Genomic DNA, 19,970 nt, shown 5'->3' on the forward strand with positions numbered 1-19,970 from the left:
CTCTTGTTGGTTGCTTATATTGCCCTTTTTAGTTAATTGGCAACCATGGGAATTTTCCTGCTGTTTTGTACTGCACTGAAAGGGTATGCTGTATTTGTTAAGTATTAGGGAACCTGTCCTCCTGTGAGGAAGTGCTTATTAGCCCAGTATTGTATTAAATGCAGAATACCTCTGGGAATGGAAGCCTTGTGTAAAGGACTGACATAATCAGAGGGTCCTTTGGATACAAAAGTGCTACAAGCAGCATTTTTCCTCAAAAATATTTTATTACTATTTCAGATGAGTATTTAAGTGCATTTTTTAATTCATCTCTCTTTTCCTTCTGAAAGGAAAGGGAAAAGGCAAAACCAAAATACTGGAGTAAGTGTTTCAGGAAATATTTATTCAGCAATTGTGAAAGTGATGTAAGAATTAGGAGAGCTTCTGTTCTCTTTGGAAAGCTCAGGGTCCTTGACACACGAAAATATTGTGTTCATTTGATGCCTTGCAGAGCAGAAAAGTCTTAAGGTGAAGTTTTGTAGGAGTTGCTTTTACTTTGTTTTTCCCCTAGTTGTATGAACAGCCTCAATCAGAAAAACTGCTTGTAACTCTTTTTCATAAGTGCTTGTGTCAGCTTGCAAAATTTATAGTATTGCCCATTGCTCAGGGGTCAGAGTTATCAGCATTCAGTGTAGGGAGAGGTGAAGAAAACCTGCAGAGTTCAGACTTAATTGATGTCAGCTCTATCCCATGGGCAGTGCAGAGTTGGAGTCCTGCTACAAAAAAATTGAGGGGGGAGCAAGGTGACAGATTGCAGAGTTAAAATTTGATAGAGGCTGAAGAGCATCAGGAATATCCTGTATTGCTTTGATTTCCCCTGTATTCACCTCTGCCTGCACTGTTGGAAGTTGATGTAGATGTTCACCCCTAAGTTGGATGTCAGTAAAAGCAGATGTCCTTTTTGGTGCTTACTCAGGGGATGGTTTTACTGAACACAGGAGTGTCAGAAGACATTTTTACTCTAGGGACACTACACTGATTTTAGCTTACTGAGTAACCAAATATATTTAAGTATTTGGGACCATGTTCTAATTAATTAGTGCAGCACAAGTCCAATATTAGAGATTGTTTGTGGAAGAGCTGAAGTGGACAACTTTATTTAGTTCTTTAACACTGTTCTTTGCAAAGTCAGCTGGATTTGAAGTCTGAGTGAGCACTGACAAGCATCCTGGTGCCCTCCCAGGAGATGACTAGATTTAGTGATGGCCTGTAATATTAACCTCCTCTCTTTTTGCTGGTGCCACTTTTGTATAGTGCTAAATACTTCAATGTTATACTATTTTTGACTGTCACAAGTGCACATACATGGATATTTGTTTGGTTCAAAAGTTCCAGCTTCCATGACATTACCCTGATCCCAGTCCCAGTTAATTGGAGTGGCCTGTTGCTGGATTGTGAAGTGTGGCCATCTGTTCATTCATGGATTGGAAATTCAGACTAGTGGTGTTTAATTAAACTCTTGTTTCTGGTTTTCCTTTAAAGTATGTGTATGTCTGTGAGAGAGAGTGAGATAGAAATGTTTACAGGAAGTGAGAACTCCTCTGTAATCAATACCATTCTTTTTTCCATTTCAGAAGCTCATAATGTTTTATTTTATAATGTACTTTATGTTTAGTGCAGTTCTAAAATGTATTGATGCCTGACTCTTGTTTAAAATATGAACATCCAACGATGTGAACCATGAATTTAATTAAGGAGTAAAGGGATGGAAAATTAAGTTGTAGGAAAAGTTGAAAGAATGGAACTTAGAGCTTGGCTGGATCTCAACAAGAGATGGGAATAGGGGCATAAACATCTGCAAATATTCAGGTGAAACTGCCATGGCCAAGGAAGAGAATAATGCATTAAGATACATCATTGTTAAATATTTAGAAAATAAATGTACTAAATTCTAGAAGATGCCTTGATTTAGAAAGCTCCAAGATGAACAGTGCTTCTTAACAGAATATCACCACTGTCCCTTGGTGTAACTAAACCCAGACTAGACTGTATTTGTAATAGTGATTGTACCCCCTCTTGTAGGTTTCCAAATGGGTTTTATGTTAACTTTTTTTTCTAAAAAAATCAGCAACAAATGCAACTTGCATGTTATGTATAAATGAAAACTGTGTACATTCACATTCATTTTATGTTTCATTTTAATTCAGACCTTTACACCTGTTGGTAAATGTATTTAAAAGATGTGCATAAGAGAAACCTACAATCAGTTTAAATTTCTGTGGTTTTCACAATACAGCATTTTGTTGTTTTAATTTCACATGTCTATTTATTTTAATTTTTCTTTGAGTCATGAATTTGGCACAGATCTAATAGTTTCTACAGGGAATTTTTTCCGTTTTGTGGGGAGAAGAAAAAAAAGAATAAAATTAGACAGTGGTTGCTGTGGGCATTGAGTAATGTTTAATGTTTATTGTTACATGACTTCAGAGAATAGCTGACTCATCAAATCACATTTGGAATTAAAAAAAAAATCTTGAATAAAAAGTTTAACTCTAATTCCCTTAAAATTTATCAAAAGTATCCTTAAAATTATTTGGTATTAGTGTGTGTTAAACCAAATAATTTTAGCTGAATAATTCTTTGGGAAATAGAAGGTTTTTCTTTTGTGCTGGTTTACACTTTTAAACTTCTTTTTAGTGATCACTATGAATAGAAATTGAAGCCTTGAGAGTTTGTTATATCAGGCTCTATATTCAATAATGAAAAGGGATATTCTTGGCATCAGTTTCCTACAAGCCATTTGGAAGGTCAGGTTTTGTAAACTCTTTACACTCCATAATTAAGAAATTGTTCATCTCTTTGGGTCTTGGAAGTGATGATCAACTAGAGACTGAACAGGTTAGGGAAAACCTGTGGTGTGGGGAAAGGAGAGTTTGGAACAGTAATTCAAAGTGGGCAGAGTACAAACTCCTGCACATTGAAATCCACATGGAATGGACACATTGGGTTCAAGCTGAGCTCCAGACAGTTTGGTGGCCTGTCTCAGATAGAGGCCCATCTCCAGGGGAGAGTGCAGGGCTGGGAAAATCACCTCCACTGCATTATCCAGGCTTCTGGCAATTTGTGATATGGGGACTTCATAAGCTAGAGTTATATTTGTTCTAATAGCTCAGGATGACTTCTCAAGATTTCTCATTTCTTTTTTAGGTTCTTAGAGGACCAGATATTTCAATTTTGCTGGGAATGGTTCTATTCTGTGATGAGCTTTGTAGAAACTTCCTTAGAAAAGGAAGCTTTAGTTTAAATGCCACAGTTAATAATACAGTAGGCTTTATTCTTGAATTTTTATTAATTTTGTTCTAAAATCCTCTAATTGAAGCTTCAGTGTCTTTCAGTACCTGCCTCATCAAAAAAAAAAAAGCAGGCTGGGGGAAGATGTCACCACACAAGTACTTAAAAGTACTTCCAAGTTCCTGTAGCTTTCTTTCAATGCTTGTGTGTTATTTGAAGGAATCTTGGATCCTCTGTTGGCCCTGTAGCTGCTGGGAGGCTTCCTGCTTTTGCCTCTTCAGGAAGGATTTGGTTTTAGCTCTTATGCCTTTTAGCAAGTTGTTTCTTAAATATTTTTGGCTCTTTTTATCATGTTTTTATGCTGAATGTGCCAAAGGTGGTGGTTCTGTTCTTGTTTGGGCATGACTTCAACTTTTTGCATGGTAATTTCATACCTCTAACAATCACTTGACCATGTTGTTTGAACACAATGTCTTTGGTGGTTTTGCAGTTTTTTGGGTTTTTTTTTTTGGCTTTTCAAAAGTTACTTCAAGGTTTACAAAATACAGCATATTGTAAAACTCATATTTTATGGTTATGGTTTAGCAGGACAACTGAAATCAAAAGATGGAGACTTTCTAAAAACACACTGGGGGAGATGGTGAAACTTAGGAATGACTGTGAGTTTGAGGGGCCCTAAATCCAAGGTTTATTCTCTAACTCTCTAAATTCACTTTCTGTGTAAACAAGTAAAGCTTTTCTGATTTTTTTTCCCATCACCATTTTGATGTATAAACTCTGAATTATATTAAAATTAATATTTCGGTTGGGAAAAAATAGTTATGGGACTTTATTGGCAGCTGAAGGATAAACATCACAGGAATTTAACTATCTCCAAAGCAGTATTAAAATTCAAGAAATTCAAAGAATGTTGCAGTTGTGTTGGGGGCACAGCCAAGATACCTGGGCAATAACAGTGCAAGGGCCATTCTGTGCAGGATGATGGTGGAGATGGAGTGAAAGCTTGTTAAATGAGATGAGCATCACCAATGGCCTCTATTTAGTATAAATGTAATTAACAGCTAAACTGGGTTTTGCATCAATGTAGTAGAAGCCAAATCTGTGGTGTTTAAAAGCTTTTCCATGCTTGTGTGCACACAGACACAAACAAAACAGGCTCCCCTTTAAGCTCCCCCACCACCTCCCCACAAAAAGAGGCCAGAACACTTGTAAGGCTGCTTGGAGCTCTTTAGTGGGTGTTTTTTGCTGGTATACAAATGTAAACACAGGAAGATGGGTGTTATTTGGAGGGAAAACATTTGTGAACAAAACCCAACCACAGGAGAAGCCATAGTCCATTTTTTTGGCTGTACTTTAAAAAGAAAAAATCCTATTTTTTCCTGAGCATAATAAGAATCAAAGACTTTGTGCATATTCTTCTCATTCAAAATAATGTCAAGTGTGACACTGAACTTCCTATTCAGTTGGCATATCTGTGATCATTGTGAATATTCATTCACTAACTGTGCCAAAAGTGATACTGCTGGTGTAAGAGGCAGGCTGTATCTTTCCTGGGAGAGAAATTGAGAAATGCTAATTCTCTTTGGATATGCAGAACCTTAATGATAAATATAAAGATAAATATAAAAGGACAGTAACAGCTAATGCGGGACACTTTGAAAATTAAACCCAAGTGGAATTTTTGAGTGGAAATGTAGAGACTGAAAATCACGTCTTGCATTTTTTTCATCTTAACAACAGCAGGAAATAGAAAGCATACAAAGGATGGGTGTGTGTTGTGTCTAGGTACCAGCCATTGAAGCCAGCAAATCTTGAATATTGCATTTCTGAAGATAGAAGGTCTTGCATTATTTACACAATGCAGAAATTCTGTGACACAAATCTGCAAAATGTCCAGCTTTTACTAAAATCTATTTGAAGTGACTATTTGATACAAGAAAGGCACATAGGTTATCCTAGGGAGATTTAAAATACCACCTAATTTATGATCCCAAAAGAGTAGAAGCTTGACATATGTTGAAGTCATTCAGAAAAATTAAGGATGGTAACAAACATAATTTGGTTTCAGGGCTGAGCCAGAGTTGTGTTTTGTTGAGAAGGTACAAGGGATGTCAGATTTCTGGAAATACCACGTTTATTTACGAGGTGTAGTTGAGGATTCTGTCTGGGAGAAGTCTCCTAGTGATGTCTTGCTCTTCTCTCCTGCCCAGAATATTTTCTTGAATGGAATGAAAATCAGATAGAGAAAGCAGCAGTGTTTTAGGAATACCTGTACAAACTGTATTTATTCTGTGTGAACTTCCTTGCCAGTTTCTTGAGCTGGTGAATTCACCAAGATCCTAGAAAACTGTCAAGGTCTCATGACAAAAGCAGTGGTCTCTGTTCTCATAAAGGCATTTTAGAGATAAGATTACAATACTTTAAAAGCTGTGTTGGATATACATTTGTGCACATAATGCATCATTCCATGAAGGATAAATAGCACACTTTGTGTTTTGAAGAATCACAAAATTGTTTGGTTTGAAAGGAACCTCTGGAGGTCCAGTCCAGCCCCTTGCTCAAGGAGGTTTCTCTTGTTTTTGAAGTCAACATCAATATTGGAATTAATATATTCACTTTTCCTTGCCCCACGTTTTCCTGCTCTAATTGTGTTCACATCTGTCATTCTTTGCAGTCCATTGTGTGTCTCATGGGTGCTTTTGCAGCCAGTGTGGAATGGGTAATGTGGAATAGGATGGAACAGGAATGACACCTGTGCAGAGATGGGCTGTGGTTGTTAAATTATTTGTTGAGTTATGCCCTCAGCCAGCATTTTGGTCTTCTTATGGAAGCCACTGATCTGTAGATTCCTACTTGAAAACTCCTCTTGCAAACAAACCACAGTGATGTGCAAATCTGCAGAGTAAATACTTTTCAGGGAAGCTTTAATGCAAATAAATTGACTTGTAGTGCATAACTTTGGCTTTGTGGTCCCTTTCTGTTGAGGGCAGTAGTGGCTGTGTTAGGATCCTGTGAATGAATACCTGGAATAGTTTGGGTTGGAAGGACCTTAATGCATGGAACCCCTCTGCCCTGGGCAGGGATACCTTCTCCTCTAGATCAGGTTGCTCAGAGCTCCATCCAACCTGGCCTTGAACATTTCCAGCAGTGGGGCATCCACTGAGCAGCTTGTGCCAGTGAATTACATTTATAATGGGATGATAAAGCTTGCTTCAAACTTCCATGTGTTGTTAGCCCTTATATAACACACAAGTGCAACATTGTCTGTCTGGCCTGTCCTTCTGAGTCCTTGCTCCCAATGCCCAGAGGAATTTCACATGCAAATCTTGTGTCCTGTACAGATTGCTTGAGCTACACTGTGTGAGATAGATATTACGATACAATTAATCTCTTTGTGGACATCTGTATTATCTCTCAAAATCAGTCTGGTCCTGTAAGATTTGGGGAATAAGAGGTAATTTAATGCATCACAGATGAAGCAAATAGAGAAAAGTTATGACATTGTTACTGTGAACCAGAGGGTAGGGTGGAGGAAGGGGAGCTCTATCTGCAGACAGATCAGTATTTACCTATGAAGTGAATGTTTCAGCACCACCATGAGCTGGGAGAAGAGAGAGGAAATCCAAGGCAGAAATGATTTGTGGGAATGGTAGCAAGGAGTAGCACAGTTCTGCAGTGTTCACAGCTGAGAGGTTTGTCCTCAGAATGCTTCTTTGAATTGCCTTTGGAAGGGTTGCTGGAAAGCAGAACTGGATGGATACAATAATCAGAGGGCTTATTGAAATTTGAATTTGACTTGATGTTATAATATCTATGAGGCTGGAAGGTGCACAGGCTTGTGGAAGTTGTAGCTTCCTGCAGAAGGCCCAGTGCTTGCTGTCCCTGTTGCTGTGCCTTATGCCAGTGCCTTGAAATAGGTGCAAGGACAGAAAGTGAATTGAAGATGGTGGCAGACTGAACTCCCTTTCTATGTCTTAATCATTTTTCTGGGATTTCAGAGTAAGTGGTTTTATACCTTTAGTTAGCAAACACATAAGCTGCTGTCATAGTTTCTTCCCCATAAGTTTTATATGGCAGAAGTGATGTAGTTTAGAGAGGTGTAGGGTTTTTACAGAGATCAGTAGCAGCAAAGCTTCTGAGGAAGCCTAGGCAAAAGTGTTTGCTTCTTTCTTTGCAGCTTAACTGAAATTAGTCTTTCAAAATGTATTAAATGTAATGAAGAATGTAAAAAGTACAACCTCCCTAAGGGACCTACATTTTTTCTTAATTCTGTCCTCTCTTGGAGATACATCAGAAATTCTTTTTGTTCATAGTAACTCAAAAAGCTTTTTAAATAAATTATCTGCCATTTACCACTATTTAGAACTTACAGTGCCAAATGAATGAATTCTTCTTTCTCTAACAATTTCTTATCTGTAAAATTGTAGAAAAGCTGAGTGAGTTGTTTTTTGGACTGATTTTAGTTTATTTTTTCCATATTAAAAACTTAGAGATGTGTTTTCCTACCTTTCCTTAGGGAAGGTGCTTTAGACATGAGTGTGTCTGCATGTTGAATTTCTTTTGTTATCTTTGAAACCTGCCCAAATTTACTAAAGTTTCAACCTTTTGGAAAATTTCCATTGCATTTTCTTAGCAGTTAAATCATTTAAGGATATTCTGTCTGAAGCAGGAATGTGCTCCATTGAGCCCTGTAGGATCAATGCTTTAGGAATTGGACAGGACTTTGTTTGCAGGTGTTTTTTCTGGCAGTAAAAATTTCCCCTGCTAGTATGAAGACAAGATACAGCAGCTGATAGGAGGAAAAAAACCCCTAAAATTATGTGACTTTAATATAATACTGTAGTATTAATGTATGGCATTCTAAGTAGTGCATTCTGCTAGACTGCAGCATTTTGTCTTTTTGAGAATTATGCATTTTAAATTATTTTTCAATATGTATCTACCTGTATCAGTGTCTTCTCAACTAAATAGTTATATTGTACTATATTTTTTTTTTAAATCATTGCCATGCAAGGTTTTAGTCAGATCTTTCTAGAGATGCTGGAAATGATGAGCAGAGCTTACTGAAATACAAGTTTCACAGTGTTTCCATCAGGCATAACTAGAAGTTATCCAGGAAATAGAGCAGAAATAGGAGTTCTTCAACCTGTTAGCTGATACTTTAGGGACTACTATTGAACCTGAAAAGAACATCAAAGTTTAACAGGACAGAAACAACAGGGCCAGGTTCAGACTCTGCTGCATAGAATAGATGATAAAATACATATAACCTGTAACTTCTGTCTTTAGCTTCTGTAAAGCAAAAGTCATACTTTGGCAGTGGAGTAAACTAGATGAATTTTTCCATTCTTGACTGTACATGAGTAATGCAAGTTCCATCCTGTACTCCTTTAAACCAAGTCCCAACGCTTTTTGTTGAGGTACTGTGTGTTTCAGAGCTAGACAGGCTCCTGCAGCCTGTCAAAGCTCCACAAGCTCTCTGCTTGTGGCTCACAGAAAGCAAACTCGATTTTCATTTCTCCTTCCATTCAACAGGAGCCTCTTTCATGTCTGAAAATTGAAAACGCGTGTTTTTCAGTGTGCTGCATCGATGTGTGTGTGTGTGCACACCTGTTTCTAATTTCCTGACTTGAAAGCATCTCCCATCAAAAGAAGCAGAAAAACAATTTCTCTCTGACATGCTGCTCAGAGGCCCTGGCTTTGCACAAGTCCCTCCTTTCCTTTGCCATCTTGCTTCCATCGGAGGAGCGTTAGAAGATGCAGAGCACGCATTGGATGGGATCTTCAGCTTGGATTGTGCTGGGTGCTTTCTCCTCTTGTTGTGGTTATTTCAAGCATTGGAAATCTTCTTGAGAAGTCACTATGCTGAGGAAAAACCTAGTGATTTAATCCTTAGTTTGTTGCATGAAGCTCAAATGAAAGATCCAAGTCTATGAATTGAATGTTAGTTACTGTTTGGTACAGAATGATTAACATTTAAAAATTATAGCTCAGCTTTCTTACCTTTTTTCAGAAATGTATGCACTGTAAGATAGTATCTAATATAATACTTAAAAGTTGAAAATGTTAACAATCTTAAAAAAAACCCACAACCCCTCCTTCCCCTTAGTAACATGGTTGTTATGGAAGTTGTGCATAGGCTAACTAGCAAATTACTGCTGAAGTAGTAACTCATCCAGAACAGCTAAATTACAGTAGGATAGCTTAAGAAAAAGTGACAAGGAAAAAAAAGCTTGTAGATTCCTAGACTGTTCTTGTGCAATTCTTGTACTAATCAATGAGAAGTATTTGAATTGGAAGTAAAAATGTGTTATTATCAGAAATTACACATTCCAATACCCACAGAAAAGGGAAGTTCTGGTTCACTGTTGGTCTGCCTGGCACTTTGATAGAAACACTGCATTGAAACTGTATTGTGGCACTATCCAAGATATCTGTCTTTGAAAATCAGTGTTGGTGTTTCTGTATGATCTTCAGGTGATTTTGTGGATGATCTTCAAGTAATTTTCAGGCAGGAATAGAAGCTTCTGGTTGAAGACAGGTTTTCTGGGATCTTCTAGAATTTTGTTTGGGCTTGTAGTTTGTTTACAAAATAAAGGTGTTGTGGCTATTAGGCCTCATTCTTCTTTCCTTCCCTTGTGATAGGAAACTGTTGCCATCAATGCCTGGAGCCTTTAAGAATCTGTATATTCTCTCCCCTTAATCTAGGAGGCTAGAAACTTGCATCAAAATATCTGTTTCTGTTTATTTTTTGTAGGATTTTAAAGGGACCTTAAAGATCAGACCTTAAAGTTCCTGCCATGGGCAGGAACACCTTCCACTAGAACTGGTTGCTCAGAGCTCCTTCCAGCTTGGCCATGAACACTTCCAGGGATGGCACATCAGAACTTCCATGGGCAACCAGTTGCAGTATCTCACCATCCTCATAGTACCCTTCAGTGCTGTAACCTCATTGGTGGAGGTCACCAGATTTGTCAGGCATGATTTATCAAAATAGTCTCTATAAACTCTTTGTTTACTGTGGAAGGGGTTTTGCCTTTGCTAGAAGCAATCCTAGAGGAAGGCAGTTAATTGTACTTAGCCCTACAAACATGGACAGCAGCAGTTCCAACAGTAGGTTTTGTGTCAGCAGAGGAGTTACAAGTAGGCAACATGGTGTTTGCAGAATATTACTGTGTTAGGAAAAGAGTTTGTTTACTATATGAAAGTTATTTCAATGTGAAGCTCTAATTTAACTCAGTAAATTTTTCCAGCTAGTCATCTGCATTTGAGTCACTCATGTGTGAAATCTTAGGGAAGCATTTGTCTGTCACTGCAAAATATTCGTCTCTGAAATATAATGAGCTTCAGGATACAGAAGTCATCAACATAAATGGGGAAGGATGATAAAATGATTTTAACTCTGTTTATAGGAAAGTTACTAAAACAAATGTATTTGAGACTTTAATGTAGAATTGGCAAATTCTTAGTGGGAGTCCCTCTTGGTTTGGTTGAACTTGGTAGTGCTGTTCAGTGAAATAAATGCCAAGTGTATTAACACTTGCAGTTAAATGTAGTATAATGTGAGATTGCTAAGCACATTAATCAGATTTACATTTTCATCAACTTGTGTGCATGATTTGGAAATGTGTTTAAGTAGCTTTCACTGGAATTGCTGTCTTGGGTCATGTTAATACAACTTTTTTGGAAGTTGGCTAATGCTGGTGGTTAGACTAAAATGACTGGAACTATAAATTTGAAGCCACAACTTTATATTGTAGGTTACAAATCAGTTTTGATTGCTCTAGTAATGTATACATTATTTTTGTGCCTAGTCCTGGTATTATCTACAGTGTGTCCCCCCATTTGAGGCTATACAGATATATAGATCTGCTAAACCTGCAAGAAATTTGGTTCTGACTTGAGATAATAAAAACTGTATTTCTTTTTCTTAGCCTGTATCTGGTCAAAGTATGTGACACACTGCTTAGGTTTTTTGGGTTTGTTTTTTTTTTTTTTTTTTTTTTCAAAAATAGATGTTCCTACATCAAAAACTACAGTAACAAATTTTTCTTTTGCAAATGGGGGAATTGTTTTCCTTAGATATCTGTCCCTGCAGACTTCCAGCAAGTGATGTGCTGAAAGATTTTTACATACACTGCCAGCAGCAGGCTGTAAGTTTGTTGCCTTATAGGTTGACATAAATATGACAAAAAGAAATGACTTTGTCTGTGGGGATGTAGAGATGTGTGATGTGTTAGTAGAATTTCAAAGCTGCTTTCCTTGTGGTTGATCCTGGATGGGGATGTGGGCTGCAGCTGTTCTTTAACCCATATTAAATTTTCTCTCTCTGAATTTTTTTTGGAGCAGACTTGATGTTATGGGAACTTTTCAATAAAGTCGTTTTCCTGGGGGGGAAATAACATTATACGTCATGCTAAAAAATGGCCATTGTTTTTTTTTTTAATTCCAATTTAGTAAAGACTTGAAAATTGTGAAGTAGTAACATCTGGTTTTATTACTTGATGCACTGAAGATACATAGACTCAGTCTGATTTCTGTGTCTCATTTGTTTGATTCCTCTTCTAAGTCATTTCTGTGTCTCATTTGTTTGATTCCTCTTCTAAGTCCCCTGCTTCTTATTCAAATAGTTATATTTAAAGGTGTTATGTGTTATATTTTAAAGGTGCTAACAGGTTTTTTCAAGAAAAAAACAGCTTTCTCGGTTTTTGCCAGAGCATATGCCCGTTTAATTTTATTCTTTACAGCAAAACTTCATAGTGATTAAAGTTTCTTAGTTTAAAAGAAGCGATATCTATGTTGTGATCTATGGGTAAAATGTTATCTTGTGGGGTTTTTCCATGTTCTTCATCCATCACTTTGGAAGAAATAGTAGATAACTCACAGTTCTGTTGTGGACAGAAGCTTCAGAGTGTGGGTATAATAAGGCAAATGAACAGACAGACCCTCCTGTAAGCAGATGCTGAGGTTGCATGAGCCTCTGGAAGATTATCTCCTAACCAGGACACTTCTCTGATTACCTTGAGAGCTTGACAGTCTCAATGGAAACACTTTTTCCCTTGTGCTTTCAAGAACAACTTCCCTTGGCTGTGTAATTGTTGTAGTATTTTGTCTCTTTCATTTTCTCTAACTTTGTTACTGGATTTTAATCAGTCTGTTTGCTATACAAAGAATTTTTTGTGTTTCTGTTGTGCCAGTTGTATGTAGATTCAATGCCAAAGTGTCCCACTTCAAACATCTCAGTTTAGCTGAATTGTATTAATCAGGAGACACTTCCCATTAGCAGGGACACATAACTGAAGACCAAGGTATTTTTGTGAAGATTGAACATAGCAGGATTTTGGGACATGTATACACAATTTTTCAGCAATCTGGTCTCTGGGCTGATTCTCTGACCTCTAATGCATCCATAGTGCTCCAGAGGGTGTTGTTTGGGTTTTTTTGTTGTGATTTTTGTTGTGTGTGGGTTTTTTTGTGGTTTTTTTGGGGGGGGTGTGGGGGTTTGAGATTTTTTTTTAATCTTGAAAATGTGGGAGGTAATTTTTTTCCCCTTCTGTATTAGCAATCTTTGAAGAACAATAGAAACTCACTGTGCATTTAAGGGGAAGGGTATAATTGTGTGTCAAGTAGCCAGAGAGGGAGATTCTTTGAGTAGGTTGCCATGTTAGGGTTTAAAATGATGAAAAGAACTAGAAATCAATCTGTGAGTCCCTGCAACACCCAGTGCCAGACCTGCCAACATGTTTGTGCCCTGTTGTACCCACAGCAGTCAGTGCTCTGAACTCAGCATATGCACAGTGATGAGAGGCTCAGCAGGCTGCACTGGAGCCACTTTGGGCTGGGTTTAATTATTAAATTTTTCTTTATGCCACATCTAGGCTGGCTTCAGCCATTGTCTCTGTTCTGGGCTTGTTAGTGCTTCCAGTAAAGTGTGAGTTACCCGTGGAGCCTGAGCTGCCTTTGTCTGATGCCAGCCTAGGTCTGATGTCTTACCAGCTCCAGCTCCCTGCCACTTGGAAGCAACTAGATTGTTTCCAGCCATAAATTTGTTTCTGGAGGCTGTGTAGGTGTATTTATGTAGGTCTGTACCTGAGCTAATAAGTCCAACTGTGTTATAGCAGATTTTTTTTTTAATGATTCCATTGCTTGCATCATCTTGTTGTATTTAATAAGAAATATGCTAGAAATATTTATATATAATTGTGAATGGGCAATTTTAGGTCCTGCTAAGTTACAAACATGATCAAAATGTAGTCACTTATATTTAGATAATTTGAGATCATTGTTACTTCACAACTCTGTTAGTTGTGGGTTTTTTTCTTTCCTAACTGGATAACACAGTTCACCTGGCTCTTGGTTAAACCTCTTCTAGCTGCTTTGTCTGCTTCCTTGCCATTAAGGAAAAATGTCAACAAACAGGAGGCATAAGTAGTGTAATGACCTTGGTATCAGCTGTGAATTTTCTGTCCAACAACCCCAGCTGGTTCAGTAAACATTCATGGTGCCATTTGGCTGCAGCTGTATATCCCAAAGCATAGCACAGGAAGGGAAAAGGGTGTAGGAGAAAAAATAGCAGGTGTGAAAGTGTTCCTACAGAACAAGAGTGGCAGTAATGACCTGCTTGCCTTCACCAAAAATAGGTTTCAGGGGATAAGTACAGAAAGCACTGAGGCAATAAGTGATTGTTGGCAGAAGCTTTTTAATTTCTTAAAGGCAAACCTTTAAAAATTACAGGAATTTGTATTAGGAGTGCAGTGACCAGCCACTTTGGCAAAAAAGCATGGCTGGATTCATGTATTCCTTTGTTGCAAAAAGGCTGAATCAGATGGACTAAGTAGAAGGTTCTATCATGCAAAAGGAGTTACTGTGTCACTGAATTTGTTCTTGGTTTGAAGAGTTGCATGCAAGGATCGTTCCCAGGAGAATGATTAGTAAGAGTATTCTAGCTGGATAGAGATGCTAAGTCAGAGACAGTGTTGCTGTTTCTTCTTTCTGTAATTTTCAATTTTTGTTTGGTTTATGACTTTGTGGAGTCAAAATTTCAGGAAAGTTGTGAGAAAACCACTGACTTAGTTGAATTTTTGAGTGATTTCATGTCAACCTTTTTAAGAAATAAAAATGTGTGGCAGAAACTTGTCATTTGCATCACTGTGAAGAAACTATCATTATTTTACATCATCACAGCCAAATTAATGTGATGATATAAATTAATGGCAGGGTTTCTTGGAAGTAATATCTGTATTTTGACTATTCTTAATATTTCTTTAGGTTGTGGAGAGCACCTTGTCCGGACCATACTGGCCAGAGAATGTTCATGTGCTTTGCAAACAGAGGATGCTCACCAAGCTCTCCTAGAGACTATGCAAAACAAGTTCATTGGTAAGTATATAATTGCCTAAATGCAAATTACTTGAAAATTCAAGTAACTCTATCAGAAATATTTATTCTTGTGATTTCTGTTGAAGCCTTGTGTTGCAGTTGGCTTCAGTTTTCATCTTGTGTTACATCTGAAAAATGTTAAACTACAGAAGAATATATTAGGATATTTAAAGGAAAACCCTTGGAAATACCTCAATTGTTATGTGAGTCATAGAATACCCAGAGAGGTTTGAAGAAAGAATTTCCTGTCTGAATCATGGGCTGTGGTGTACAATTGCATTTTTTAGAATTGATGGGTTAGGAGCATTAGTAAAAATTATTCATGATGTTAACCCTTTCAAAAATAGTAGACCTCAAAACCATTTCATGTTGTGATTAAATGCTTTGGACAGACAGATTCTGGTTTGCTATTTACATAATGAAATTAATTTCTTGGAAAAGTGAAATATACTTTGTTAAAAAAATTATTTGATTTAAGAGAATTGTGTAATATATCTTCAGTGTCTTGTAAGTATAGATATTTTTTCCTTTCCTCAAATAATAAGCAAAATATGAAAGTGGATTTTTAAAATAACCATAAAATCTTGCCCTTTTGAAGATTCTGGCGTTTATGTTGACTTGCAGTGTTTTCATAACCCCTTAAAATTTTTCAAGCTTTAGAATCCACAGACAATTTTCATCTTGAAAATTTCTTATGGGCAACATAATACTTGTACACTGTGTTGCCAAAGCTCATTTTGTGATATTTTAATTAGAACTTACAGAGGGCTACATAGACACCTTTTGGGATCCCAGGGACTAATGCATTTGATCTTGGCAAGCAGTGCATTGCAACTTCTTGATTTCTTTTTCTAGTGTTAAATCCATGTTAGATTCTGCTTCTGACATTTGACTGTTTAAAGGGAAGTCACCTTTGCATTGGAGACTGCACTTGATAATCTGCTGCTGTACTGCAGTCATTTCTAGGTGTTGTAAGAGTGCAGAGCACTCTGTGTGTTCCCCAAAAAGATTCTAATCCAAGCAGAAAAAAATGTAGCTTTTTTATATTTAGTCATTCCAGTGCATAGTGGCACAAAATTAGGAGTTTGTGTACCCAAAAGAAGTGTTTAGGAAGGATGCATGTGATGGCTTTGCTAAAGTCAGATCTTTAGTCAATGCTCTTAAAATTCATTCTGCTGTTTGTTCTAACAATGCTAAAAGCCAGCCCAAATTGTAGGTAGCCTTCTGCAATTCCATATTAATGCATGTACACACACAAGATGGAAAGCTACTTAGGAAGTAATTCGTAGAGACTGGCTGATAAAAGCCCAAAATTTAAATAGTTTTAGTTAAAGGTGCTTGCTTTGAGTTGCTTTGAGTTTTCTGGGTTTTCTTTGTTAGGTTTGGTAATGGTTAGCAAAACCACAATTCTCATTTTGTTGTTTAATGTATTTTGCCAGCCCTTTGCATATTAAATGTTAACTGGCTCCTATGTGATAGATGCATTGTGTTCTTTAGTGGAAATGTGGAAATGTTTCTATTGGAGATAAGAGCCTGTTAAATGCTGCTGAAGAATTTGTTGCACCTGAACTATCAATTGCAGAGAAAGAGGAGCTGCACAGACAGAGGTACCAGGATATCAGTGTGGTGTGTTATTGCCTTGGGAAGGCTCTAAACCCAGCTAAACAGCAGAAAGTGAAAAGAGGGAGAGACAGGATTAAATTAATGCTCTTCATGAAAAGAAAATTTGAAAAAACGTTTATATAACATTTATATAAATGCTTTACAATTCCTTTTTCAAGTTTTAATTCAGGACAGGTCTGGCTTGTATTTTCAGAAATTTACCACTGCAAGCTTCTGCTGCCTGACAGCAGGGCTGTGTAGTATCTGCTCAGTTATACTCAGTAGCATCTCAGTTATACTCTGAGCAGTGCTGATACGGGGAAAAAAGATCCTGCCACCTTTGTTTTGTGTAGGTGAAGTGCTTAGATTACAAAACATAAAATCTAGTTTGTGCTCAGCTGTCCTGTGAATGAAGACTGATGGAGGAAAACATCAAAATCCAGATGCATCTTGCTGGTTCCATGTGACACAGTATTGAGTTTGTAGCTGGTAGAGAAATTTTGGCTATCTTGGCAATTCTGTAGATGGAATGAAAAGTTACATGTGACAAATACAGAAACGTGCATTACACTTAAAAACAGTAAGTTTATACCAAATAGGTTTTTCCTGTGGCTTTTCCTTAGTGATGTGCAAGTTGATAGCACAGGACATGTGGTATGGTGCAGAATTCCTTACTGTGAAACATAGGATAAAATGGGGTAGAAGACTCCTTGCTGATGGCATGGATGCTTCCCTTGCCTTCCTTAGAGCCCTGCTTTGTGGTCTTGTCAAGCTGTCACCAGAATTATAATGGACCAAGGCATTGGGAAAAAAACCCAGCCTTGAACAAAGCTGAGCTAGAATGTTTTATCAGCAGTCCAAATGTGTGTTACTTGTATCAGAGGGATGAACAGCTGATTTTGGCAGTGGCCATCAGATTGGTGCTTCCTGTTTACAGGACTCTGAGTCTCTGCAGAGTCCTGGGAATCCTTCCAGCTAGGGAATGCCTGGCTTAGACAGTGAGTGCTGTTTGAACAGCAGGTGATGAGCAAACTCATGTCAGATGTGCTTCTCTCATCCTTTCTCAGAGCCAGCTTACTGTGGAGAATGCACAACTGCTGGTTGAATCAGAGGTGAGAGAAATGAAATATAGACTTTTTGTAAATGGAATGGGTGCCATATCTTTAGTCAAAGAGTGCAGAAGGCTTGGTTCACAGTTAAAGAATGGTGTTCTGTAAACACAAGTACCTTCCAGACAGAAGAAGGGAGGATTTTGTTACTCATCATTCCTTTCAAATGCAGCCAAGTTTGTGTTTGTAGACTCTAATGTAGTCTTAGAGTAAATATTTGTGTCATCTCATTGGCAGGAAATCTGGGCTTTTAACAGTGGCAGCATTACCAATGGTACTTTAGAACTTCTTATGAAGTATTAGAAAATAATGAGCTGAAAGACATAGCTGGAATCTGATATTTGTTCTTTCTTTAGCAGAGATCTGTTTCTCTATTCTTGCATTTTTAAGCTGCAATTCAGTTGAGCCAAGTCTGCAGAAAGGTAATAGCAGAAGAATAATGCTGACTCTTCTAGAAATTTAGTGTCAAAATCCTCTCTTCTGAGCAGGAGTTTGGACAGCTAGGAATCATAGAAAATGAATTTCCTGATACTTAGTTATGCTTGCTGGGTAGGAAAAAGCCTCATACTTTAACAATAACAAGACTGACTGGCATTGCACAGTGTTATAGTTACTTTATAGTACATTAGAGTTTGTTTTGGTGCTGCATCACTCTAAGCTTTGGAGTATCCTTTGTGGTTTTCTAGCAGAGGAAACAAACTATGGAAGCATTGTTATGCTTCTCCATGACACAGAGAAAAGGATTTCAGAAGAGAATGAAGTGATCCTGAAGTTTCATAAGCACAGTGTGGTGATGTTCCACAAGGATCTGTACAGCTCCTTCCTATGCTTCTCCTTGCCAGAAGCATTGGGATTTTACTGGTCTGTGGTATCCTCAGTTATTTCATTTCTTAAAATCTTACCTGTAAAGTTTTAAAGTGCAGGTGTTCTCTTGCAGCTTCTTGAAAAATTCAATATAGATGTTGTAACTTAATGTATCATGAAATATAAAGACATCTGACTTGAGACAGCTTGTGCTTAAACATTCACCAAATAATGGTGCATGAAATTAGAAGCAGGTTTCATTTAGTGCTTATTATATTTGGAGTTTAGTGGGATACATAGCAGAAGCAGAGTGGCAAACAGCTTCACTTCCACCATGCTCTGTACACAGACTGACAGTCCAGTGGCTGAGGTGATCTGTGACTGTTGACCTGAAAAAGTCAGAGTTTCACTCACACAGTGCACAAGAAGGTTTAGAACTGTTTAACTGCCCTCTGTTAAAACTGGGGGATGCTGAAGCACTTAATTGGTTACACCACAGTCAGTATTTAAACCCAAGTTCTAAGTCTTTGCAATGTGAACAATGAAGCTGGTAATGGTTTCTCTGCTCTGGAAGAGTGTGAATGTAGCACATCTGATGAGCAGCTGGTTCATCCTTCAGCTGGGTAAGTGTAAATCAAACACTTCATTTACAGCTTGGTGTTGAATCTGTGCTAGAATGGTTCTATGCAGTAACTACAAATGGGGGAAAAGGCACAGGATCAGAAGGGAACAACTTCATTCCCATGATCTGGAGGAAACAATCTTCATCACAGGAGAGCTTGAATTTACAAGAGACACCAAAGAAAAAGTGTTCTTCACTTGTAACTGTAGCTCCTCCAGAGCAAGGCTGAATGTTGAGGCCATTATGTGCAAAACTCTCTGTTCTGTCCCTGATCAGCAGCTGAACCTGGGCCATGATGTTCAGCTCTGACTGCTCTTGCAGAATTTCATAGGATCAGGGAATGACCTGCTTGTTTGTGTTTGAGAGACCACTACTACAGATTAATAGCATACAAAATACATAAATAAAAATGTAGTGATGCTTTCTGTATGTCACATAGCAATAACAGAGTAGTTGAGCTTTGAAGGAGAGAAATGTGTTTTGGAAAATGTAGTTTTGTGACTAGGTAAGGTAAGGATTTGACCAAGACTAATGAAATATGGGGTTTGTTTGATTTTGTCCTACCCCTTTTCTCTGCTGTGACCAGTCAGTGCTAACATTATTAGTTAATGTTGCAGTTGGAGTTTTACTTTGGATTTTTTCATCCCACATTCCTCAGTGGTTCTGCCAGTGTAACTGGGAAAGGAACACTGGGCTTCATGAGACTTAAAATGGTATTTAAAGCCCCAGCTTTTTGTGATTTTGTCATTAGGAAGCTATTAGGTAAAAGATTTGTCCAGCAATTCTGTTTTATTGCAGTGGAAAACAGTATTTTTGGGTAGTAGACATATTTTAACTAAATTTTGAATTTGTACAGGAAAACCTATCTTTCTGAAAAGTACAGAGAGAGCAAAAATGGTGTAGGAGGTGGGAGCCAGGTCACTTTTTCCTTCCAAGGAGAAACCATTCTGCCTTTAATATACATTTTAGTTCCACTTTTTCTCCTCCTCTTGAAATACTAATTAAATGTGTATAGAAAAAAGTCATTACCTACATTGTGATTTTTTACAAAAGTCTGCTCTGTTATGCTTTTTCTCAATGGGTTGGCTGTAACAAAATGAGTTTTAGAACTAAATTAATGAAATATGTTCCTAACCTTTGAATTCACAGTGTTTTGAGAACAGTCAAATTAATTCATGGTACAT

At 37.6% G+C, this 19,970-nt stretch overlaps 1 protein-coding gene across 1 annotated transcript in view; it reads left to right on the top strand.

Moving 5' to 3' along the window:
- TASP1 (taspase 1) overlaps positions 1-19,970 on the top strand; it is a 77,726-nt gene that overhangs the window by 38,946 nt on the left and 18,810 nt on the right. Inside the window, exon 11 of the mRNA XM_084201933.1 lies at positions 14,539-14,649. Coding sequence (XP_084058059.1) covers positions 14,539-14,649 — 111 coding nt within the window. The remainder of the gene's footprint in view (positions 1-14,538; positions 14,650-19,970) is intronic.

The sequence above is a fragment of the Fringilla coelebs genome, assembly GCF_963513975.1.
Source record: "Fringilla coelebs genome assembly, chromosome: 3".
NCBI lineage: Eukaryota > Metazoa > Chordata > Aves > Passeriformes > Fringillidae > Fringilla > Fringilla coelebs.